The sequence below is a fragment of the Platichthys flesus genome, chromosome 20, assembly GCF_949316205.1.
Source record: "Platichthys flesus chromosome 20, fPlaFle2.1, whole genome shotgun sequence".
Taxonomy (NCBI): domain Eukaryota; kingdom Metazoa; phylum Chordata; class Actinopteri; order Pleuronectiformes; family Pleuronectidae; genus Platichthys; species Platichthys flesus.
The window spans coordinates 615,360-635,627 of NC_084964.1; the positions used below are offsets into that span (position 1 = coordinate 615,360).

The window sequence follows — 20,268 nt, forward strand, 5'->3', positions numbered from 1 at the left end:
CAGCAAATGCCTCCACGGCTGACTTGAGGTCCATTATAGGAGCTTGAAGATTTAATTTTTGATAGCCAGCTCATTAAATTGTAGTTGAGTGACTTTTCTCTGTATGTCTCGTTCCTGCTCTCACAGTCTAAGTTCATCTCTTCTGTATTTTTCAACAGCTTGGTCCACATGATTTCAGAATTTCTTTGTGTCTTTGATGTCAGCCCCACCACATTTTCAAGCCTACATTTCACCGGTCTGTGAATGGTCTCTATTATTGACGTTCTGTCTGAACGGACGGACTGCTCTCTGCATCCTCTTCTGTATCGTGCTTCCACCTCTTCAGCTGAGGACCCGATATATGTTGATGGGTTCTCAGTGTCAGGGATAGGCCCGCCCTTCAGAGCTTTGGGGTCACTCACAACCTGTTAATCCTTTCTCAGAGATGCCCACAGGCTGGGTCGCTATGGGTTAAATCCTCTGGCTGTGGGTTCATCATCCAAGCATGTCCACTTGTGCGCAGGATGGCCTTCATTTCTGGCCCCCCCATGACTTTGGCCCACAGAGCTTCATGTCACCAAGTGTGTCACCAAAATGTTTCCCACTGTCACCTCCTCAAATGCTTTTATCCACTTACTACATAAGTATTTGACAAGGAATATACTGTACCTGTGACCCTTTTCCTAATATTGGAAAGTGGCCTTCAGCATCGTATTTGTCAGGGGTGTTTACTGTAGCTCTGTCCCTGGACCATACTCTCTCCCTGATGTCAAAGCTCCCCCTCTTTTCTCACCATCTCCACTGCTTACTGCAAAAATCTTCCTAGCAATTGCATGCATTCTACCCAATGCTGCCCTCCACTGTTCTCGGTTTTCCCTCTGACTACTCTGCATCTGAACTTGCCCAACGATGCTCCCTTCCTGTCCGCTGCCTCAAAGAGACCCACAGTATTTTATAATCTTAGCCTCTAAATTGAGATATAATTTCGTGAACCTTACTGCGTCCCTTTTCCTGTTACTCAACCTCCTCATTTCCGTCTACTTGTTGTTGATGCTGGTGTAACCAGTATTCCCATTCTCCTGAGAGCCTCTTTCTTTTAAGTGTAGAAGTCCGTCACCCTTTTTTCTTCAACATATTGCAACATTTTGAAACATGGGCCTTATAGTCATCGAACTTGACATCTCCTGTGAGCTGCACTGTTCTGGACAGGATTGAATACAGTTGCTTTTTTGTCATTATTCTATAATGAGTATAAGTATATGCTATGTTATTGCGTTTCAGTTCAGCTTGTTTGTTTTTTTATAACGAATTTTCGGTTAACATTTTTGTTCTTCTTTCTCTCTTATTGCCGTAATCTTTTGGTTTGTAGTCTTATTCTGAGCTTCATATTCTCAAACACACTAATATCAAACGTACCCCCTTTTGGCCAAGCTGGGTCTAACCTTTTAGTTTGTTTCTCCCATTTTTCTAAAACCTTGAAACCAACACTTAGTCTCAGGCAAAATAATCAAAAAACAACACATTACACAGCCACACGCAATTGTCAAACAAAAGATATAAGAATCATTTTATACAAGCACTCAAACTTCCCTCTATGGACATCACCTTAACAACACAATTTAAGGCAGCATGTGAGTTTACAAATCAACAGTCTTGAAGCAGCACCAGGTGTTATTATTCAGCAAAAACTCTTGAACAAACCCCTCAGTAGAGAAATTATAACACTCAGCATATGGGTAAATGTCTGGCATTCAAACACCAGATCAGTGTTTTATTACTGCAATTTTGACTGTGATTTAAATACCAAATTTGTATCTTTTTTAGTTCAACTTATATTTTTTATATTACAAACTGTTTGCTGAAATTTAATACCTCTGAGAAATCTTTTACTCTCTCACTCCCTAACTGCATCACAGTCGCACACAGACATACACATTCTGCTAACTCACAAGAATTTTTTTATATCTCAACTTCAGCCTCGACTTTTTACTTAATTCCAGTTCCTTTATTTATTACTAAATGTTATCTTAACAGTAATTCAATACCACAATATTGTGAGTTACACACCAAACTTCCAGGCAATAGATATATCTTTTGTTGTCTCACTTTGGTGTAGTATCTCTATCAAAACAGATGCAGTCAGGTCTCATCGCACACAACGGTTACTTGGCTTCCGGGCCCGAAGCAGCTGCAGCTAATCACAAATGCGCTTATTGCCATACTGCCATCCTTGGCACAAACTCATTATCTAAAAACTTTATTAAGTCAGATTCACTTCACAGGACTCGAGTCAAATTTTCTCCTAAAAAGCAGGTCTCTTCTTTTCACGTTTCTCTTTCAGTCCCCTCTACTTTTGAATCTAGGAAGAGTTAATTGGTCAATCAACTCTCCCTGGATCACCTGGAGGTTTTGCCATGACACACAGACAGAAAGATAGACACAGATTACATGTAGCTCTGCCACTCAGCGTCGTTGTTGATGTTCTTTCTGCATGCTCATAATAATAATAATAATAATAAATCATTTTATTTATGGAGTGCCTTTCATGATACTCAAAGTCACTTTACAACATAAAAAGTTATATATTGTTTTCCTTCTCTCCAGTGTTCCAGATGACTACGTTGGTCGGAGGAATCTGGAACATGTAGAGGCCTTAAAGGAGAACCCAGTCGACCCAAACCAGATTGTTATTGGCTACGGACGAGGTCTCATGGTCATATGGGATCTTGAGAAACAGTGTGCACGCCACCACATTCCTGCCACACAGGTAACTGCAGTGATGCACAGTATTAGGCTGTGACCTGAATTGAGTCACAGCCAGTCATATATAACCTCAGCTTTTGAAAAAGCAGGCGTTATTTCAATAGCTGCGAGTATTTCAATATAATCTAATGTAACCATAGCAACTGGAGAGTGTATGGTGGACAGAAGATGGGAGCTACATCCTCAGTTCGCACAGTGATGGAAGTTACTGTCGATGGATGGTGGAAGGAGAGGATGTGAATGAGGACGAAGAGAAATCAGACATTCCTTATGGTGAGGAGAAAATCAATCCACTAAAGTCGTCTTTACTGTTGAGCATGAAATGTATATTTTTGGAGAATAATGATGGCTTCTCTTGTTGCAGGACATTTCCCTTGTAAGGCAATTTCTAAAATAGTTCAACTACCTACAGAAGAAGGGTAAGTTTGCTTTATTCAGTGGTAAGATTAATTTATGATGGCTTCCTCTCTTCCTTTTAACAATAGAAAAAAGCAGCTTTTGGTAGTTTTTCCAAACTCTTGACAAGGGTTAAGGGCAGAGGAGGTCACACCTTGTTTAGCCCTATGACGCTAATTGTGATATTGTTAATATGGGTTATAACAATTTAATTGGATTGGATTTGAAATGCCTTATCATTATAATATTGAAATGTATTTTCCAGTTTTTTAATATGACCAACATAGATAGATAGATAGATGGATAGATAGATAGATTGATCGATGGATCACCTTTATTTAGACAGGGTATAAACCAATTGAGAGCAGAGATGTCACATCAGGAGCATTCATCAACTAAAACTTCCTTTTTAGTTGATGTTGTTTTCTAATTAAGCGATCTAGCTTAATTGAGTCCTGACGTTAATTCCAACTATGAGGAGCAACATATCTGAATGCAGTTTTTCCCAGTTCCGTGTGCATGTAGGGTTTGTCAAAGGTGACGTGTTGAGAACTAGTGTGGAGATTCATATTTCTAACTTTTAAAAGGAATTAAATAAAATAAATAAATAAAATTGTAGCCTATTAAGCATAGCTTTGTAAATATAGACTATGTTGTTCCCTATGTGTGGCATTTGAAGGCCACGCTACTATCTAGTACAAAGTACATGATTGGTCCGATAACTGTCACATGTAATAAACCTTAGGGAACTGTGATATAAAGCATGAGAGTATTTGTCGCAGCATGCATGTAAATTACATCTGCCTAGCACTGATAACAATGTTGCCTGCACAATCTGCAATCTATTTTTGAATGTAAAGCACTGCCTATTTCTAAAAAAGAAACCCAATTATATATTCAGCTTCTTTGATAGCTCATTATTGTGAGTTTTTAAACGATCGTCAAACCAGATATCTATAACTTTGAACTCTTTTAATTTCAACCCCAGTTTTTATACTGATAAATAAAATCTGAGGGGTTTTGATATGTGGTCTGATAGAGATCACAAGATTGACAGATAGACATTCATTTCAGGGAAAACTACACTGAACATGAATATGTATGCATTTGTTTGTTTTATATGTGTTTTTGACAGACCTCCGTTCCTGCTGTTCAGTGGTGGCATGCCAAGGGCCAGTTATGGGGACAGACACTGTATAACAGTTATCCACGGTAAAACACATGAGGCTCTGGATTTCACCTCAAGGATCATCGACTTCTTTGTCATCAGAGGTGGACCACAGCATACAGGCAGGCAACACATACCAACAGTAACAACTGAATTGCAATTATACTCATCATTATACTAAGCAATGGAAAGGTCAATATTTAGTACTACTTGTATTTAATTGTTATTTAATAAGACAGTCAAATTGAGATTGATATCTCTTTTCATAGAGAGGCCTGAGAACAAGAGACATTCACAAAAAGCGACAAACAATTAAACACAAGCTAAAATAAAATGTCACAATAAAAATACATGTAAGTAACTAAAAAGCAGTCACAATATGTGCCGACTGGACAATAGTTTCACCCATTTCTGATGGTCAGACAGAACAACGGTCTGAGTTCTATCTGTAAGGTAGGAGTTGAACCTTTTAGTGACCGATTGTTAGATTTAAGTTTGTGGAGGAGGACTTTATGATCACCTGTATCGAAATGGGAACACCTCTCGACAAAATTCTACTACTTGAGTTTACACATATCCGATAACAATGATTATGTCAGTATGTCAGTGCAAGAGAAAGAGAGCGAGAGGAGTACGGACTAGCTGCATTATGCATGAATTTTTGCAGATAGAATGATATTTTTACTCATTTAAGAAAAGCATCTGTCCTGATGTGGTGATTAGTATTTGTATGGTGGCAGCTCAGAATCACCCGCCTAATTTTTGGCCAGGGTGCGTATTTGTAGATTGACCATGGATTCAAGTATGGTAGTTGTTAAGGTCAGAAACATTGCTACCTTTGTGGAAAGGTACTATTGTTGTACCTTTCCATGAATTTGGGATTATGCCTGTTGAAAATGTCAGATACATGTAGACAGATTAAAGTGGCACTTAGATGAATGAGGTACGGATCAAGAGTTTCTGGACCAGTGTGTTTGGATGATTTAGACCTACATAGAGCTTTGCATATATCTAAACTGTTTACCAAACTAAAAGAAAATGTACAGTAATAAATTAGATTGGGGGGCCCTCTACTGGACAGGTTTGGTAATTGTTTATACTAGGATTTACAAATATATAGAATGAGACATCGCAGGAGAGCAAATAGTCATTAAAAGCTTTGACCATGGATCATTTATTAGTAATCCAATTTATGTATGGAGGTGTGACCTGGATGAGTTCTTAAGAGATGCTATAGTATTTCTGAATTTAAAGGAACTGTCAGAGGTGGACAGAGCTGTTTGATAATAATTGGATTTAGAATTGTCAGAGTAGTAAGGAGGAAACAGACTCCGATAGAGACTCAGACACAGGAGGACCGGACATTTGATGTGCGTCTGATCCTAAAGCATTGCTGGTAATACTTATTCCACCTCGCGATGCATCTAACAGAAATAAGCGGCGTGGCAGTATGCTAATTGCAGAGAACGGACACGCAGATGTCAACGAGAACAAAATCATCTGGTGCGCATCTGTCATGGATCCAGCACGATTTTGATCATGCACTTATTTTCTGCGCATGTATTAGTAAATTAGACCTTTTGTGCGGAACCGACTTTACTTTATTTCCATCTCATATGAAGAATGCAAAAAGGGGAGTTGCTCTAGGAACTACATTTTGCAGATTCCAGATTTTTTACACATCTAATAACCACATAAGAGATCTCTTGTATTTTTCGACATTACTTAATTCTAGAGCTGTAAGCAGCACCATTTGCCACACTTCTACTCCCTAAGGCAGGCAGGCAGAATTCAGCCTCTCAGTGGGATTGAATTCTGGCCACAGTAGGGCACAAAAGACAATATATCATCAAACAAAAACACTGTCACTGTTCACCTGAAAGGAAGTGCCGTGGCTTAAGGCTTGGGCACTATGACTAGGTTCCCTTTGTTCACACATTCATTAGAAATATCACTGTTCTGTTTATCTGCAGGAGATCCCAGCGCACTAGTGGTCCTGGTAGAGGAAGAGTTGGTGGTGATCGACCTGCAGACAGAGGACTGGCCAGTCATTCAGACACCATACTTGGTTCCTCTCCACAGCTCAGCAATCACCTGCTCCCACCACATTTCCGCCATCCCCCTCAAACTGTGGGAAAGATGCATTGCTGCTGGACTTCTGCAGAGCACACACTACTCCAAAAAGGTACACCTTGGGCAGATATAACCAAAGTGGAAGGTTCAAAGTGCATTGACATATGACAATGAAACTTTTTCTAAATTGGAAGGTTAAGGGAAGAGGATGCAGTGTTTCCCGCAGGATTTTTTTCAGCAGCGGTGGTGTGGTCCCCGAGCCCTCTAGGGGGGTCCAGGGGCATGAACATTTTTTGTACCCTTTACATTGGAATGCATGAATCTGGTGCACTTTGAGAGGAGAATATGCACTTAAATCCTATTCAAACAGTCCTGTGTATTACTGTAGATGGGATTATTGGTGTTGTAACTTTGCCTTTTGTGTCTTCATTAACAGATTTTTATATTTTTGTATAGTAATATTTAAACAAAAAATGCCACAACGCAAATATTATCAGGTCCAAGAACTGGCTAAACAGCTGCCCTTCCTTATCAGTGTATCTGATAAAGACAGATGACAAAATCAATTCAAACGTGTCACCTTTTACATTTATTTAATTAAATAATTTGTACGTTTATCGAACAAACTTGCCTAACATGCAGATCAAGTTGACGATTTATGGCGACATCTGTGGTTTCATCCACCTCCAATCCGATGGCCACAGATGCTCGGATCTCCTCCAGAATAGGCTCTTCCACCACAGTGTTGATTATTTCTAGCATCTCATCAATGATTCAATGGCTTGTATAATTTGCATATTTCCCAATCTTAAGAAGATAAAAATGAAACAGATATGGTTAATGTTGAATGAAAAGAAAAAATATATACTAAAAGTATGGCATTTACCTTTAGCTTTTTGAAGTAATCACACCCCAGTAGCTCTGCGAGTTCAAGGAGAGCAGGGTAATTTGTGTGGTGTGCCTGCTCCCTCTTTGTGAGGTGATAGAGGCACTTAAAACCTCCAATCACAGCCTCATGCTCCATCACCATCATCGGTTCGAGGGCAACCAAAACTGAGCTTGATCCTATGGAAACAAAACATAAAAAAAAAAAAAAATAGATAAAAATACAGCTTATATGCAAGTATGCTGGTTACCTGTTTTGGTCTATTTACAGACCATATATGCAAAATGTTACCTTGCATCAATGCAGAGTGAGATTTCTCACTGTCCTGGTGATGTTGGGTTGAACGGTGTTTGTCCAGGTAGTCAACACGATAAAGTTCACACCCATTTTCAATAAATGGTCTCTTGGCCACACCTCTTTTGGGTGCTTTCTTGTGTTGACGACACAAGCGACAAAACATTCCTGCAAGTAACAAGACTTTAAATATTTCATTTTTTTCCAAAATGAATATGGTTGCTCACTAAGGTAATTTATAATGTTAAATACTCACCATGACCATGGATGTAGTACAACCAAGGCTTGAACCTGGGGATATCAACCCAGTTAGGGTCCCACCCAGACAGCCTGTGGCGGGTTTTAGATTGTGCTGTGGATGCCCCTTGCTCCTCTCGTTCTTCTCCTTGCTCCTCTCCCTGCTCCTCTCCTTGCTTCTCTCCTTGTTCTTCTCCTTGCTCCTCTCCCTGCTCCTCTCCTTGTCCCTCTCCTTGTTCAGGATCTACCGCACCCTCTCTCTCTTGTTCTCCTTGCTTCTCTCTCACTTCTCTTTCCTCCCTTACTTGGTCTACCTGTATTTTATAAACTTGAGCACTTAAACAACAAGTATATGCTAGAACATCTTATTTGATTCCTTCAAATTACCCTATATACTGTACATGTATTTGTAATGTTCAAATAATATCACCTTGCATTATGCATTCAAATCCAAAATACAATTCTCATTAGCTTGAAAGTTTGCTTCCCTGATTTGCTTTACTAACCTCAGCTCCTCCATTGTCCCTGTCTGCCTTTCTTTTTCTAATCACCCAGCTTTTAAGACTCATCTGCAAATGTAATATATATTATTTAACTATGTTACATATATACATTGTGCACAGTGCATCCCTTAAGAGCTTGTACCAGCCTTTTAACCTCTGAGCCCTAAGCCATTTTTGAGATGTTTTGGTTCGCCTGGATTTATTCTCTTATTAAGATTGCATTCATCACCCTTATAATGCATAGCTGTCAAGCCATCATTTATTTGGGTCACAACCTGGACTATCAGAATATGTATGCTGCAGTGATGTCGTTTGAATGTAGGAAATTATCAATTAGACAGTAAAAAAAGAAAAGCAAATAATATCTCACAATTATTTATTGATATGACACAAAAAAGGCAAATTGATTAAGCTTAAGTTATTGCTTAAAACACTTCTTCTTAGTCTTGGGCGTCAAAAAGTGATGAGAAAATTATAAAATAAATATAAGTTATTCATAATAGAAACTATTCATGATCTTTTAAGAAGTCCTTAGGTTTTTTCCCTGCATTTATGCTAATGACCACATGCTTACAGGCGATTAGCATAAATCCCTAACTAAAATACACGATGAAAACGGATTTTATATGGCAATAAAGAACAACATCGGATCTAACAGTATGGATTCATTTTTCAAAGTTCCCGAAAATACCTAGGCTATAAATTCCTGACTGGATATAAGCTCCTGTAAAGACTATGAGTGATCCCAAAAAGAGCAACAACACCCACACACACACATAGGCCTACACGCACACACACAATACTAGAGGAAAAACGGCACGGAGGTTGCGGTTTATAGATACAATAAAATGATTGGGGTCAGAGGGTTTTTAACACTGGTGGTCATGTAGCGACACATTTTAGCAACTTACTTTCTCTCTCTCTCTGTCTGTCTCTCTCTTTCCTTCTTTCTTCGATCTTCCGCTTCACTCGCTACTGCTGGAATCAATGTAACTTTGCATCCGTGTAGGGTAGCCTCTTCTTTGATGTTGGTTGCATGACGATGTGCTGCGTGCTGCGCAATTGACGTTACGCGCTGTATATTTTCTAAAAGGAGCTACGTAAAAAAAAAAAAAAAAAATTAGGAGAAGGATTTTTATTGCAGCGGCGGAGAAAATTGTGTGAACGTGGGGGAAACACTGGGATGTCACACCTTGTTAAGTGCTATGACACAAACAGTGATTTGTGAATATGGGCTACACAAATAATATTTGATTGATTGATAAATTAATGAGTATAATGTAACTCACTTCAAAGTACGCTAATATTTATTGCCATACGTTAATGATAATACAAATGTCTTGCATTATAGTTGCATGTTTGAACTTTAAAGAAAAATATTTTCCAATCAAACGTGCTGAGATTTTATTCACGGCAGACCATGTGTAACTGTCGGTTTAAAGAAATATACATTTCGATTGCCTAACAAGCACCCCTACAGTTATAGCCATATTCCAATGTGTTTACTTACATGCAGTTTGAATCTCAAGCTATCGTGGTAATCTGGGTGTCCTTTAGAATATCAATCAATCAATCTACCAGACTTCATTGTATGCAATATTCTGGTTTAACAGATGTGTTATTGTTGTTAAACTTTAGTTTGTTTCTCTCCATGCAGCCATGGCCAATAATAGGAGGTCAGAACCTTGCCCCAGACCCGCCACAGAGAGACCTGATGCTCACAGGGTCAGTAAAACGGAATTTGGGGATAATTTCTTTGACAGACTGTAAATCGTATAAACAATATCATGTTTCTTTGTGTGTTCAGGCATGAAGATGGAACGGTGTGTTTCTGGGATGCATCAGGAGTCTGTCTGTATCCCATGTACAAGTTAAGCACAGCTATAGTGTTCCACACAGACACTGACCCAAATGACAACTTAAACCAAGGCACAGAAGGAGAGTGGCCTCCATTCAGAAAGGTTGGTGCGCGTTATACAGACAACCTACAGAAATTTGCCATGTTGTTGATGGAATCATGTAATGTAATTCAATATTGCTGACAAAATCATGCTTTATTGAGTAAATCTCACACAAAACTGTAGTGGAGAAATTGCTGACTTCGGTTGAGGACCTTGCAAGAACTGTAACCCTAACCCTAACCCTGTTCCTCTTAATTTCCATATAACAGTGCCTTTCATGTGTGCCTTCATGAATGCCTCAACTTCCTAAAAAAAACACACATCTGGTTAGGCAAAAATAGGGCTAGGGTTAGAGTGGTGGAATGGCTTTATTGGGCTCCGTGGCAGATTTAAAAATCAAAGTTTCATGCATTGCCCTACATAAGTGACATTTTCTAGCGGGCTTATATGGAGCCAATTAGGCCAAATGTTTTGTTCATTTGAAAGAGAGCAATTGGAATTGAAAAATTAAATTTTTAAACCAACAGGTCCAAGTTTTGATCTTGTTTTTTTTTTCAACTGAATATAATTTTTGTTCAGCTCTTGATTTGTACTTATTTCACTTTCATCATTTTTTTTCATAATTTTTTCACTCAGATTTTTATACAATGTCTATGATACTATACAAAGATATTTATCCTACATACCAATTTTAAAGTAAATTCATTTCATAAAAGGAAACTGAATTGGTTCTATTACTGTTCGCATCTCTGTTAGTAAGTTTCAATTATTTACTTAACTTGAGTTTTCTCTTCATACATTGCAGGATGGCTATTTCAGAGGTCTGTTACGAAATCATCACAATTTTCAGACCCAAATTCACACCTTTTCTAAATATAATCTCAGCATCCAGCTTGATCTAAAGCAGTGCAGCAAAAACACAAGCATATATTCAGTTAAATAACTGCTGCTATAGTTCCTGCAAATGATTTAAGATCAACAAATAATAGCCTTTATCTATGGACCTGACTCAGGCACAGACAATCTGTATGTTTAAATCATTGAGAAGTGGCTATTGGCACTTTAAAGAAAAACAATAACACAATAAATATACACACTAGTCTAAGAGATAATTACGCTAAATGCTGATAGTAAGCTTTTTTAATATTTCCTGAAGCTAACAACAAAAAGCAGTAAAATCTTAATCAGTAAAAATGTATGAAATAATTAACAATTTAATAATGATTCTTTAAAAATCATTCATTACAATCATTTATCTTATTACTTTTGTATTATTTAAACATTAACTTTATTATTTTCTTACATTTTTGTGTGACTTATTTCACTGCCAAGCATACACAATCAAGGTGAAATATCTGCTTAAAATTATCTTCTTACTACCCTTCTTCTTTCTCTTCTTTCATATTAGGTATGGTTGAATCGATGTTGTAGTATTGTGTGAGTAGCTCTGGCTCACCTCTCTGCTTACAGTCTCCAGTGGTAGAGTGAGCCTGAATGAACTCTTACACTGCTTTTTCTAAACACGAGGGACTGTAAAGAGCACAGATCTTGGGTAGACTTTGTTTTTCTAGGCTTGCTGACAACCTGTTTGACAGACATATGGGAATTGTATGTTACAAATGGTTTTGTCTGTCGACATGTTCCACACAACTAAAACAAAGTCATGTTTGTTATGTTATCTCATTATTATAGCAGCATAACTAACAAATGGTTCAGGGCTCACTTTGGACATTTTAAGTCTAACCTTCAATTTAAGGTTTGTGACAGTATAGCCAGGGGATCAAGCTAATATGGAGCCATATCCAGGCCAATAGTTTTCATAATTTGAAAAGAAATTAAACTAAAAGTTCAGGTTTTGATCTTCAAATTTGAAAATTACAACAGTATTCAAAAGTTTTTTTGGGTTATTTATTATTATTATTATTATTTATTTATTTGATTAGGACAGTGCACATTAATCAATATGTCAGCCAGAGCATCAATATAAATATGCCGGAGTTAGCTTAATTGCTAATTTGCATCCGTTGTCCTAAGGCAAGTCAAGAACATAAAAACAACATACCAGTATACAAAATAGATTTAAAAAAAAACACTTTTACACACAAAATAAGTCCCCATATCAAGAGTCCATGTTAAAAAATTAGAATGACCAAAGGTTACATATGAGGGCAGGTCTGGCTTGCTACTAACCACTGTTTAAGGTTTTTTCTAAAGGTGGTGTAAGTGGCACAGTCTCTAACATGTGTTGGTAATATAGTCCAGGACTGTGTTCCTCTGATGGACACCACCATTTGACCAAATTTGGTCTTGCGGCGTTGTATTTCGCAGTCACCTCTAGTCAGTGCTCGTGTATTTATTGTAGGGGATTTCTTCTTTATAAAATTCTGTAATGGTGGAGGGGCTAGACCGTTCAGAACCCTAAAGATTAGACAGACATCCAAAAACAGCTGAAAACTATCGAAGTCCATGATTTTGTGTTTATTTGAAATTTTACAATAATGGTAGTATATAGGTTTTTTGTCTAGTGTTTTAAGAGTTCTCTTGAATAAAGATTTGATTGGTTTTAAAGTGCTCTCAGATGTATGTGACCATGTTGTGTAACAGTACGAGATGTGAGTAAATATCATTGCATGCATATAAGTCTTTGCTGTCTCCATAGTCAGGAAAGGTCTTATATACTTGAAATTTGATAAATTAAATTTAATTGTGTTTTTAACTTTCTTAACATGCTGCTTAAAATTAAGGTTAGAATCGAAGATGACCCCGAGGTACTTAAAATATTCAACCACCTCAAGTCTCTCACCACCAACCATGACTGATGGTTGCTGTCCCGCAGTTGACTGTCGGGAGAACAACATACAGACAGTTTTCTTTGTATTCAGATGTAGACAACAGTTTTGGAGCCAGTGGGACACTGGCACCATGGCTCCTGAGAGTACTGCAGCAGCGTCTTTCATTGAGCTGGCATGACAGTATAATACAGTATCGTCAGCGTATAGTTGCATTTTAATATTTCTACAGACATCTGGTAAGTTATTGACATACAGGCTGAATAAAACAGGGCCCAATATTGAGCCCTGTGGTACTCCAGCAGAACAAGTTAGATAAGAAGATAATGAATCACCAATTTGAACTGCCTGTTTCCTGTCTGACAGGTATGATTTCATCCAACAGAGGGCGCTGTTTGAGAAGTTAAAATGGGTTAATTTGGCAATAAGCAAGTCATGATTGATGGTGTCGAAAGCACGCTTTAAATCTAGAAATACCGCAGCTACAAAGCCGCCTTTATCCAGCAGGCTTTTTAAGTTTTCCAGGAAATAGCAAGTAGCAGTCTCTGTTGAGTGAAGTTTCCTAAATCCAAACTGCATTGGATGAAGAGTGGCATAGCCATTATTTAAGTGTTCCGTCAATTTTCTGGTAACCCATTTCTCTGCTACTTTGGAAATTATGGGCAAGATACTTATTGGTCGATAGTTCTCAGATTTTGTTTTGTCCCCAGCCTTAAAGACTGGGGCGACCCTAGCAATCTTCCATGTTGATGGTACCGCTCCTTGTTTTATGGATAGATTTACAAGATGTGCAATTGGGTCAGCAACAGCCTCTTTATGGGTTTTCAAAAAGTCACTAGTAAGACCAAATGTATCTCTGGCCTTTGAACTTTTTAGGGATGAGATTATTTGTATTACCTCCAGGACAGATATTTCTTCAATGCTAAACATTGGTTTACTTGCATCGACAGGATTGTGAGGATTCTGCGAGCAGTTAAAGTGCTTTGTCAGTTCCTCAACTGAGCTAATGAAAAATCTGTTGAGATTATTTACAATGATGTCTAGATTGTTAGTTAGCTTATCATTTACCTGGAGCTGTAGTTCACTTAGATAGTTAGACTTGTCCCGTCTCAATAATTGATTTAAATTTTTCCATATTAGCTTACCATTACCATTTGCCCCTTTTATCGTCTCAATGTAGAACTCGGCTTTCAATTTGCGAGTCATCCTCAGAACTTTGTTTCGTAGTGATGTAAAAATGTGTCTGTCACTTGCAGTTCTTGTTCTTAGAGATTGCTTTAAAGCGTTATCTCTACTTTTCATTAATTTAATAATTTCATTGTTCAACCAGGGCAGATCATTTTTACGTTGCTTGGAATAACCTTTTTTTGTAAAATGCGTTACAATGTCATTTAATTTTTTAATGAAACTATCTGAGCTGGCCTCGATGTCATTATTTTCTAAAATATTAGACCAATCTACATTTTGGATTTCCTCATTCAGGAATTGTTGCTGGCTTTTGGGTATGAAATAGTATTGTTGACCTCTAGTGGATGCCATTAGGTGCGTCCTCTTAATTTTCCTCAAATACAGGATAAAATTGTGATCTGATAAGCCAGATAAAAGATTAAAAGTCTTAGAAATTCTTTCAGGTTTATTAGTAAATATTAGATCAATTGTTGTATGTGACGTATTTGTTATCCTTGTTGGCCCTTTTATAATTTGCGTCAAATTGTACTTGTCTGTAAGCTGCTTAATTTTTTTCCTATCTGACTTGATGTCCCAGTTGATATTAAAATCACCAAGAAGTGTGATTTCCCATGTCCCATATTGTGGTGAGAACTCAGTTAGAGGTGGAGAAAGCCTGGCCTGGTATGATGGAAGCCCAGCTGGTGGAGACCCAGCAGGCACTGGTAGGGACCTGGCCTGGTGTAGTAGAAGCCCAGCTTGCTGTGGTGGGAGCCCAACCTGTTGTGGTGAGAGTCTGGCCTGGTGTAGCTCAGCTGGCAATGGTGGAGGCCCAGCTGGTGGTGGTGGGAGCCTGGCCTGGTGTGGTGGTAGCCCAGCTAGCAATGGTGGAGGCCCAGCTAGCAATGGTGGAGGCCCAGCTAGCTGTGGTGGAGGCCCAGCTAGCAGTGGTGAAGGCCCAGCTGGCAGTGGTGGAGGCCCAGCTAGCAGTGGTGGAGGCCCAGCTGGTGGTGGTGGGAGCCCGGCCTGGTGTGGTGGTAGCCCAGCTAGCAGTGCTGGTAGCCCAGCTAGCAGTGGTGGAGGCCCAGCTAGCAGTGGTGGTAGCCCAGCTAGCAGTGGTGGAGGAGGCCCAGCTAGCAGTGGTGGAGGAGGCCCAGCTAGCAGTGGTGGAGGAGGCCCAGCTAGCAGTGGTGGAGGCCCAGCTGGTGGTGGTAGGAGCCTGGCCTGATGTGGTGGTAGCCCAGCTAGCAGTGGTGGTAGACCAGCTAGCAGTGGTGGAGGCCAAGCTAGCAGTGGTGGAAGCCCGGCTAGCAGTGGTGGAGGCCAAGCTAGCTGTAGTGGAGGCCAAACTAGCAGTGGTGGTGGCCCAGCTAGCATTGGTGGAGGCCCAGCTAGCATTGGTGGAGGCCAAGCTAGCAGTGGTGGTAGCCCAGCTCGCTGTGGTGGAGGCCAGGCTAGCATTTGTGGAGGCCCAGCTAGCATTGGTGGAGGCCCAGCTGTTGGTGGTGGGAGCCCGGCCTGGTGTAGTGGTAGTCCAGCTAGAAGTGGTCTTGCCGTAGCCACTGATCTTCTCATCTCCAAAAATCCTGCAACTACTACGTGCAGAACTGATTTCCTCAATGTTTGATTCTGCATTACACAGTACCACCTGCACAGCTCAGCACAGCTCAGCATTGCTCAGCATTGGAAAACTTGGAACTATTGTTCAATCAGCAGCTCCGTCTTCAGGACGTGTTCTCTGCAGTCTTCATCGTCATCAGATGGGACATAAATCCCCAAAGTTGGTTTGTACATTTTCCAACGCTTTACCTCACTAAGCTTCTCATCAGGTTAGATTGCAGAGCTTGATGTTGTCCTTGACAGCAAGCTGCCCCACAGGACCTCTCTACTCTTCACTTCTCCAAGTGAAATATAGTTTGCATTCAATTCTGGAATAGTTTTGGATAAAATATTTATGACATTTTTCCCTTTTTCCTTATAGTTTTCAGTTGCACATTTGATATTTTCAGATGCGATACTTCAAATCTTAGTTTGGGGGTTTTAAATCTTTTTTTCACTTTCAGATCGTATTTTTTCAGTTTCAGACTGAGAGAGTCATGTCATCTTGAGTGACACCATAATAAAGAAGGCTGAGGACCTTGATCAAACATGTTGCCTTCAAGAACGTAGGTACCGCGTAAATTATGACTCAACAATTTCTATGCTCCATATTCACATGATTGGCACTGAAAAAAACTGATGCCAGTGACAAAGTTCTGTTTAGCAAGCTGTTTTAGGAGTCAATTAGACTGTTTTCAAGTCTAAAAGTCCACTAGACGTGGCTAAGCTAGCGGACGTTAGCGTTCCCGACAGTCCCTGAATGCACCTCGTCGGAAGATAGTTTTGGCAAAAGACATTCCTGAAGTTAAGTACCTGATCAGTTTCATCTGGCTTCAATGATAATTACAGCTGATGTCATCGGCATAACAATGTTAATGTATATGGTGCGTTCTGATAATGTCTAAAGTAAGCATATGCAGGGCTGTGAAAAAGTATTTGCCCCCTTCCTGATTTTTTTGCATATTTGTCACACTTAAATGATTCAGATCATCAACTAATTCTAATATTACGCAAAGATAACCCAAGTAACTGAAAGATGCAGTTTTTAAATGATGATTTTATTTATTAAGGGAAAAACGCTATCCAAACCTACTTGGCCCTATGTGAAAAAGTAATTGCCCCCTAAACCTAATAACTGGTTGTGCCACCCTTTGCGGCAAAACAACTGCAATCAAACATTTGCGATAACTGGAAATGAGTCTTTCACATCACTGTGGAGGAATATTGGCCCACTCTTCTTTGCAGAATTGTTTAATTCAGCCACATTAGATGGTTTTCGAGCATGAACGGCTTGTTTGAGGTCATTCCAAAACATCTCAATCGGATTTAAGTCCCGACTTTGACTAGGCCACTCCAAAACCTTAATTTTGGGTTTTTTGAGCCATTCAGAGGTGGACATTCTGGTGTGTTTCAGATCATTGTCCTGCTGCATAACTCAAGTGCGCTTGAGCTTGAGTTCACAAACTGATGGCCGGACATTCTCCTTCAGGATTTTCAGGTAGAGAGCAGAATTCATGGTTCCATCAATTATGGCAAGTTGTCCAGGTCCTGAAGCTGCAAACCAGCCCCAGATCATCACACTACCACCACCATGTTTGACTGTTGGTATGATGTTGTTTTTCTGAAATGCTGTGTTAGTTTTACGCCAGATGCAACGGGACCCACACCTTCCAAAAAGTTCAACTTTTGTTTTGTCAGTCCACAGAATATTTGTCAAAAAGTCTTGGGGATCATCAAGATGTTTTTTGGCAAATGTGAGACGAGCCTTAGTGTTCTTTTTGGTCAGCAGTGACTTTCGCCTTGGAACTCTCCCATGGATGCCATTTTTGCCCAGTCTCTTTCTTATCGCTGAATCATGAACACTGACCTTAACTGAGGCAAGCGAGGTCTGCAGTTCCTTAGATGTTGTTCTCTGGTCTTTTATGACCTCTTGGATGAGTCGTCGATGTGCTCTTGGAGTTATTTTTGTAGGCCGGCCCCTCCTGGGAAGGTTCACCACTGTTCCAAGTCTTCTCCATATCTGGATAATGGCTCTCACCGTGGTTCACTGAAGCCCCAAAGCCGGAGAGATGGCTTCGTAACCCTTTCCCGACTGATATATGTCAATTATTTTGTTTCTCATCTGTTTTTGAATTTCTTTAGACCGAGGCATGATGTGTTGCTTTTTTAGATATTTTAGCCTACTTCCCTTTGTCAGACAGGGTCTATTAAAGGGATTTAATTATTTAACAGATCTAGCAGTATCAGGCTTGGGTGTGGCTAGTGAAATTGAATTCAGTTTTCCAAAAATGTGGTTAATCACAGTTCATTCATGATTTATCATGGAAGGGCAATTACTTTTTCACATAGGGCCAGGTAGGTTTGGATAGCTTTTTTCCCTTAATAAATGAAACTTTCATTTAAAAACTGCATTTTGTATTAACTTTGGTTATCTTTGTCTAATATTACAATTTGTTTGATGATCTGTAACCATTAAGTGTGACAAATATGCCAAAAAATAAGAAAACAGGAAGGGGGCAAATACTTTTTCACAGCACTGTAAATAGTGAAGAGTATCTGTCCTAGAACAAACTTTGTGAAACTGTATTACTAATTATACATGACATGAACTACGGAGGATGTCTGCTTCATTGGCACCTTTTGCCGGAGTTTGCCTTAACAAATTAACAACACAGAAGGAGATTTTCCGCTCAGATGCGTTTACAAAACATATATCTATAGAGCATTCAGATATAGTTGTAGCAGCATGAAGAGGCATGGACATTCTACTGAGTTTCTACTAGGGGGCTGGCCAGAGAAACTCCACAAATAGTCATATGCTTCACTCCGACGTTTTTGTTGCAACATACAGCATGTCTGAAATCAGCTATATTTACCTTTTTACCTTTTAACTTATCTTTTAACATATTGGAATCTATCTTAGATGACTTAATATGACTTTATATAGCCTAATGCTGTTCATTTTTATGGGAATAGTTCTACAAACCTTCCAGATAGACACCGGTTAAGAAGATGATGGTCTAATAACCATCATCAAATCTGGTGTTAAATATTTGTTTTTAAAGTACTGCACCTACACATACCACTCATAGCACTCTAAAGTGCTTTTCACTGTTCTAATGGTTGAATGCACTTAATGTAGATTGCTTTGTCTGTAATGTAATGTAAAAGAGGACAAAATATAGAGCAGCGTCTTGGACCTGCCAATGGCTAAGATCTCTCTGCTAGAGGAGGCTGACTATACAACCTGTTGTTACAGTGTCTGTAACATAATCTTTTGAACAATGGTTTCAAATGCACCATTAAGATCCAGCGGGATGAGTATTGAAACTCCTAGTCAAAGTCTGTCTTCAAAAGGTCATCGGTAACTTAACAGTTTAACAACAGGTAACTATTTCTGTGCTGTTGATGAATTATATATCTGACTGCACATCTTCAAATGCATCATTCTCATGTAAGTAATGACATCTAGTTAACAACTGCTTTTTGAGGATTTTAGAAATAAATGGGAAGTTTGATTTTGGTCAGTAGTACACTAAAACGGCTTCTTTTTTTTTTGAGGGCTTTCTTGTAAGTTATCTTTCCGATAATGGAAATGATAATTGTAATTTAAAATGTAATTTCAGAAGTTCAGATAGAAGATGCTTTTGCAGGAATATTAAATTGTCAGTTTCTATGACATATGTCAGGTGATATACATAAATGTAGAAGTTACCCACCCACTATAATATTCTTTATCTGTGTTTAGAACCAACTAAGAGTATGATAATTCAGATAAATAATTCAGAGAAGGGGGTTACTTTGAGCTCTTAAAGGCATGATGGTGCCATATCTCTAAGCGATATGTAGTTGAGAAGAACATTTTTGAAATTATATTGTACATTTAACAGGAGGCCAGGGTAGTGAAGCTAATGCGGGATATAAACTCTTATCCTTGTTCTGGTCAGTACACGTAAGGTGCAATATCTGTTTAAGGAAGTCGTGCAGCATTACGTGGCTTCTTCCTTCAAACACTCTCAGGAGTTGGTGAACCTAGGATGTGCCTGTGAAACAGACTGCAAGTAATACAGTGAGAAAGTCAAGGTTGTTTCGTCCCTTGTCCAACTCAATTCTTTACTGGTGACGGACGATAACCAGAAGGATTAATCTGGACGTGAATTACATTACATTACATTACATTACATTACATGTCATTTAGCTGACGCTTTTATCCAAAGCGACTTACATTTTTTAGAACACTCATCATTTTATGAGGGGCCATCTAGGGGTTCAGTATCTTGCCAAGGACACTTAGGCATGCAGATGGGATAGAGTGAGATTCGAACCGGCAACCTTCTTGTTGCAGAGCACCCGCTCTATCCCCTAGGCCACGCTCTCACCCTCTCACCCCTCATGATGTGCAGTTCGCTGGACGTGTGACTGTTAATGCTGGTTATCAAGTATTTTTCGCTCCTCCTCCTTATTTTTTGGCCTTTTTATTTGTGGAGAGGATAGTGAGCAAGCTGTGAAAAGG

The 20,268-nt window shown here is 39.2% G+C and overlaps 1 protein-coding gene across 1 annotated transcript in view; it reads left to right on the top strand.

The window, feature by feature from the left end:
- Positions 1-20,268, top strand: part of llgl2 (LLGL scribble cell polarity complex component 2) — a 69,225-nt gene that overhangs the window by 32,961 nt on the left and 15,996 nt on the right. Inside the window, exons 7-13 of the mRNA XM_062413934.1 lie at positions 2,584-2,746; positions 2,883-3,015; positions 3,107-3,161; positions 4,274-4,428; positions 6,280-6,491; positions 9,957-10,024; positions 10,107-10,260. Coding sequence (XP_062269918.1) covers positions 2,584-2,746; positions 2,883-3,015; positions 3,107-3,161; positions 4,274-4,428; positions 6,280-6,491; positions 9,957-10,024; positions 10,107-10,260 — 940 coding nt within the window. The remainder of the gene's footprint in view (positions 1-2,583; positions 2,747-2,882; positions 3,016-3,106; positions 3,162-4,273; positions 4,429-6,279; positions 6,492-9,956; positions 10,025-10,106; positions 10,261-20,268) is intronic.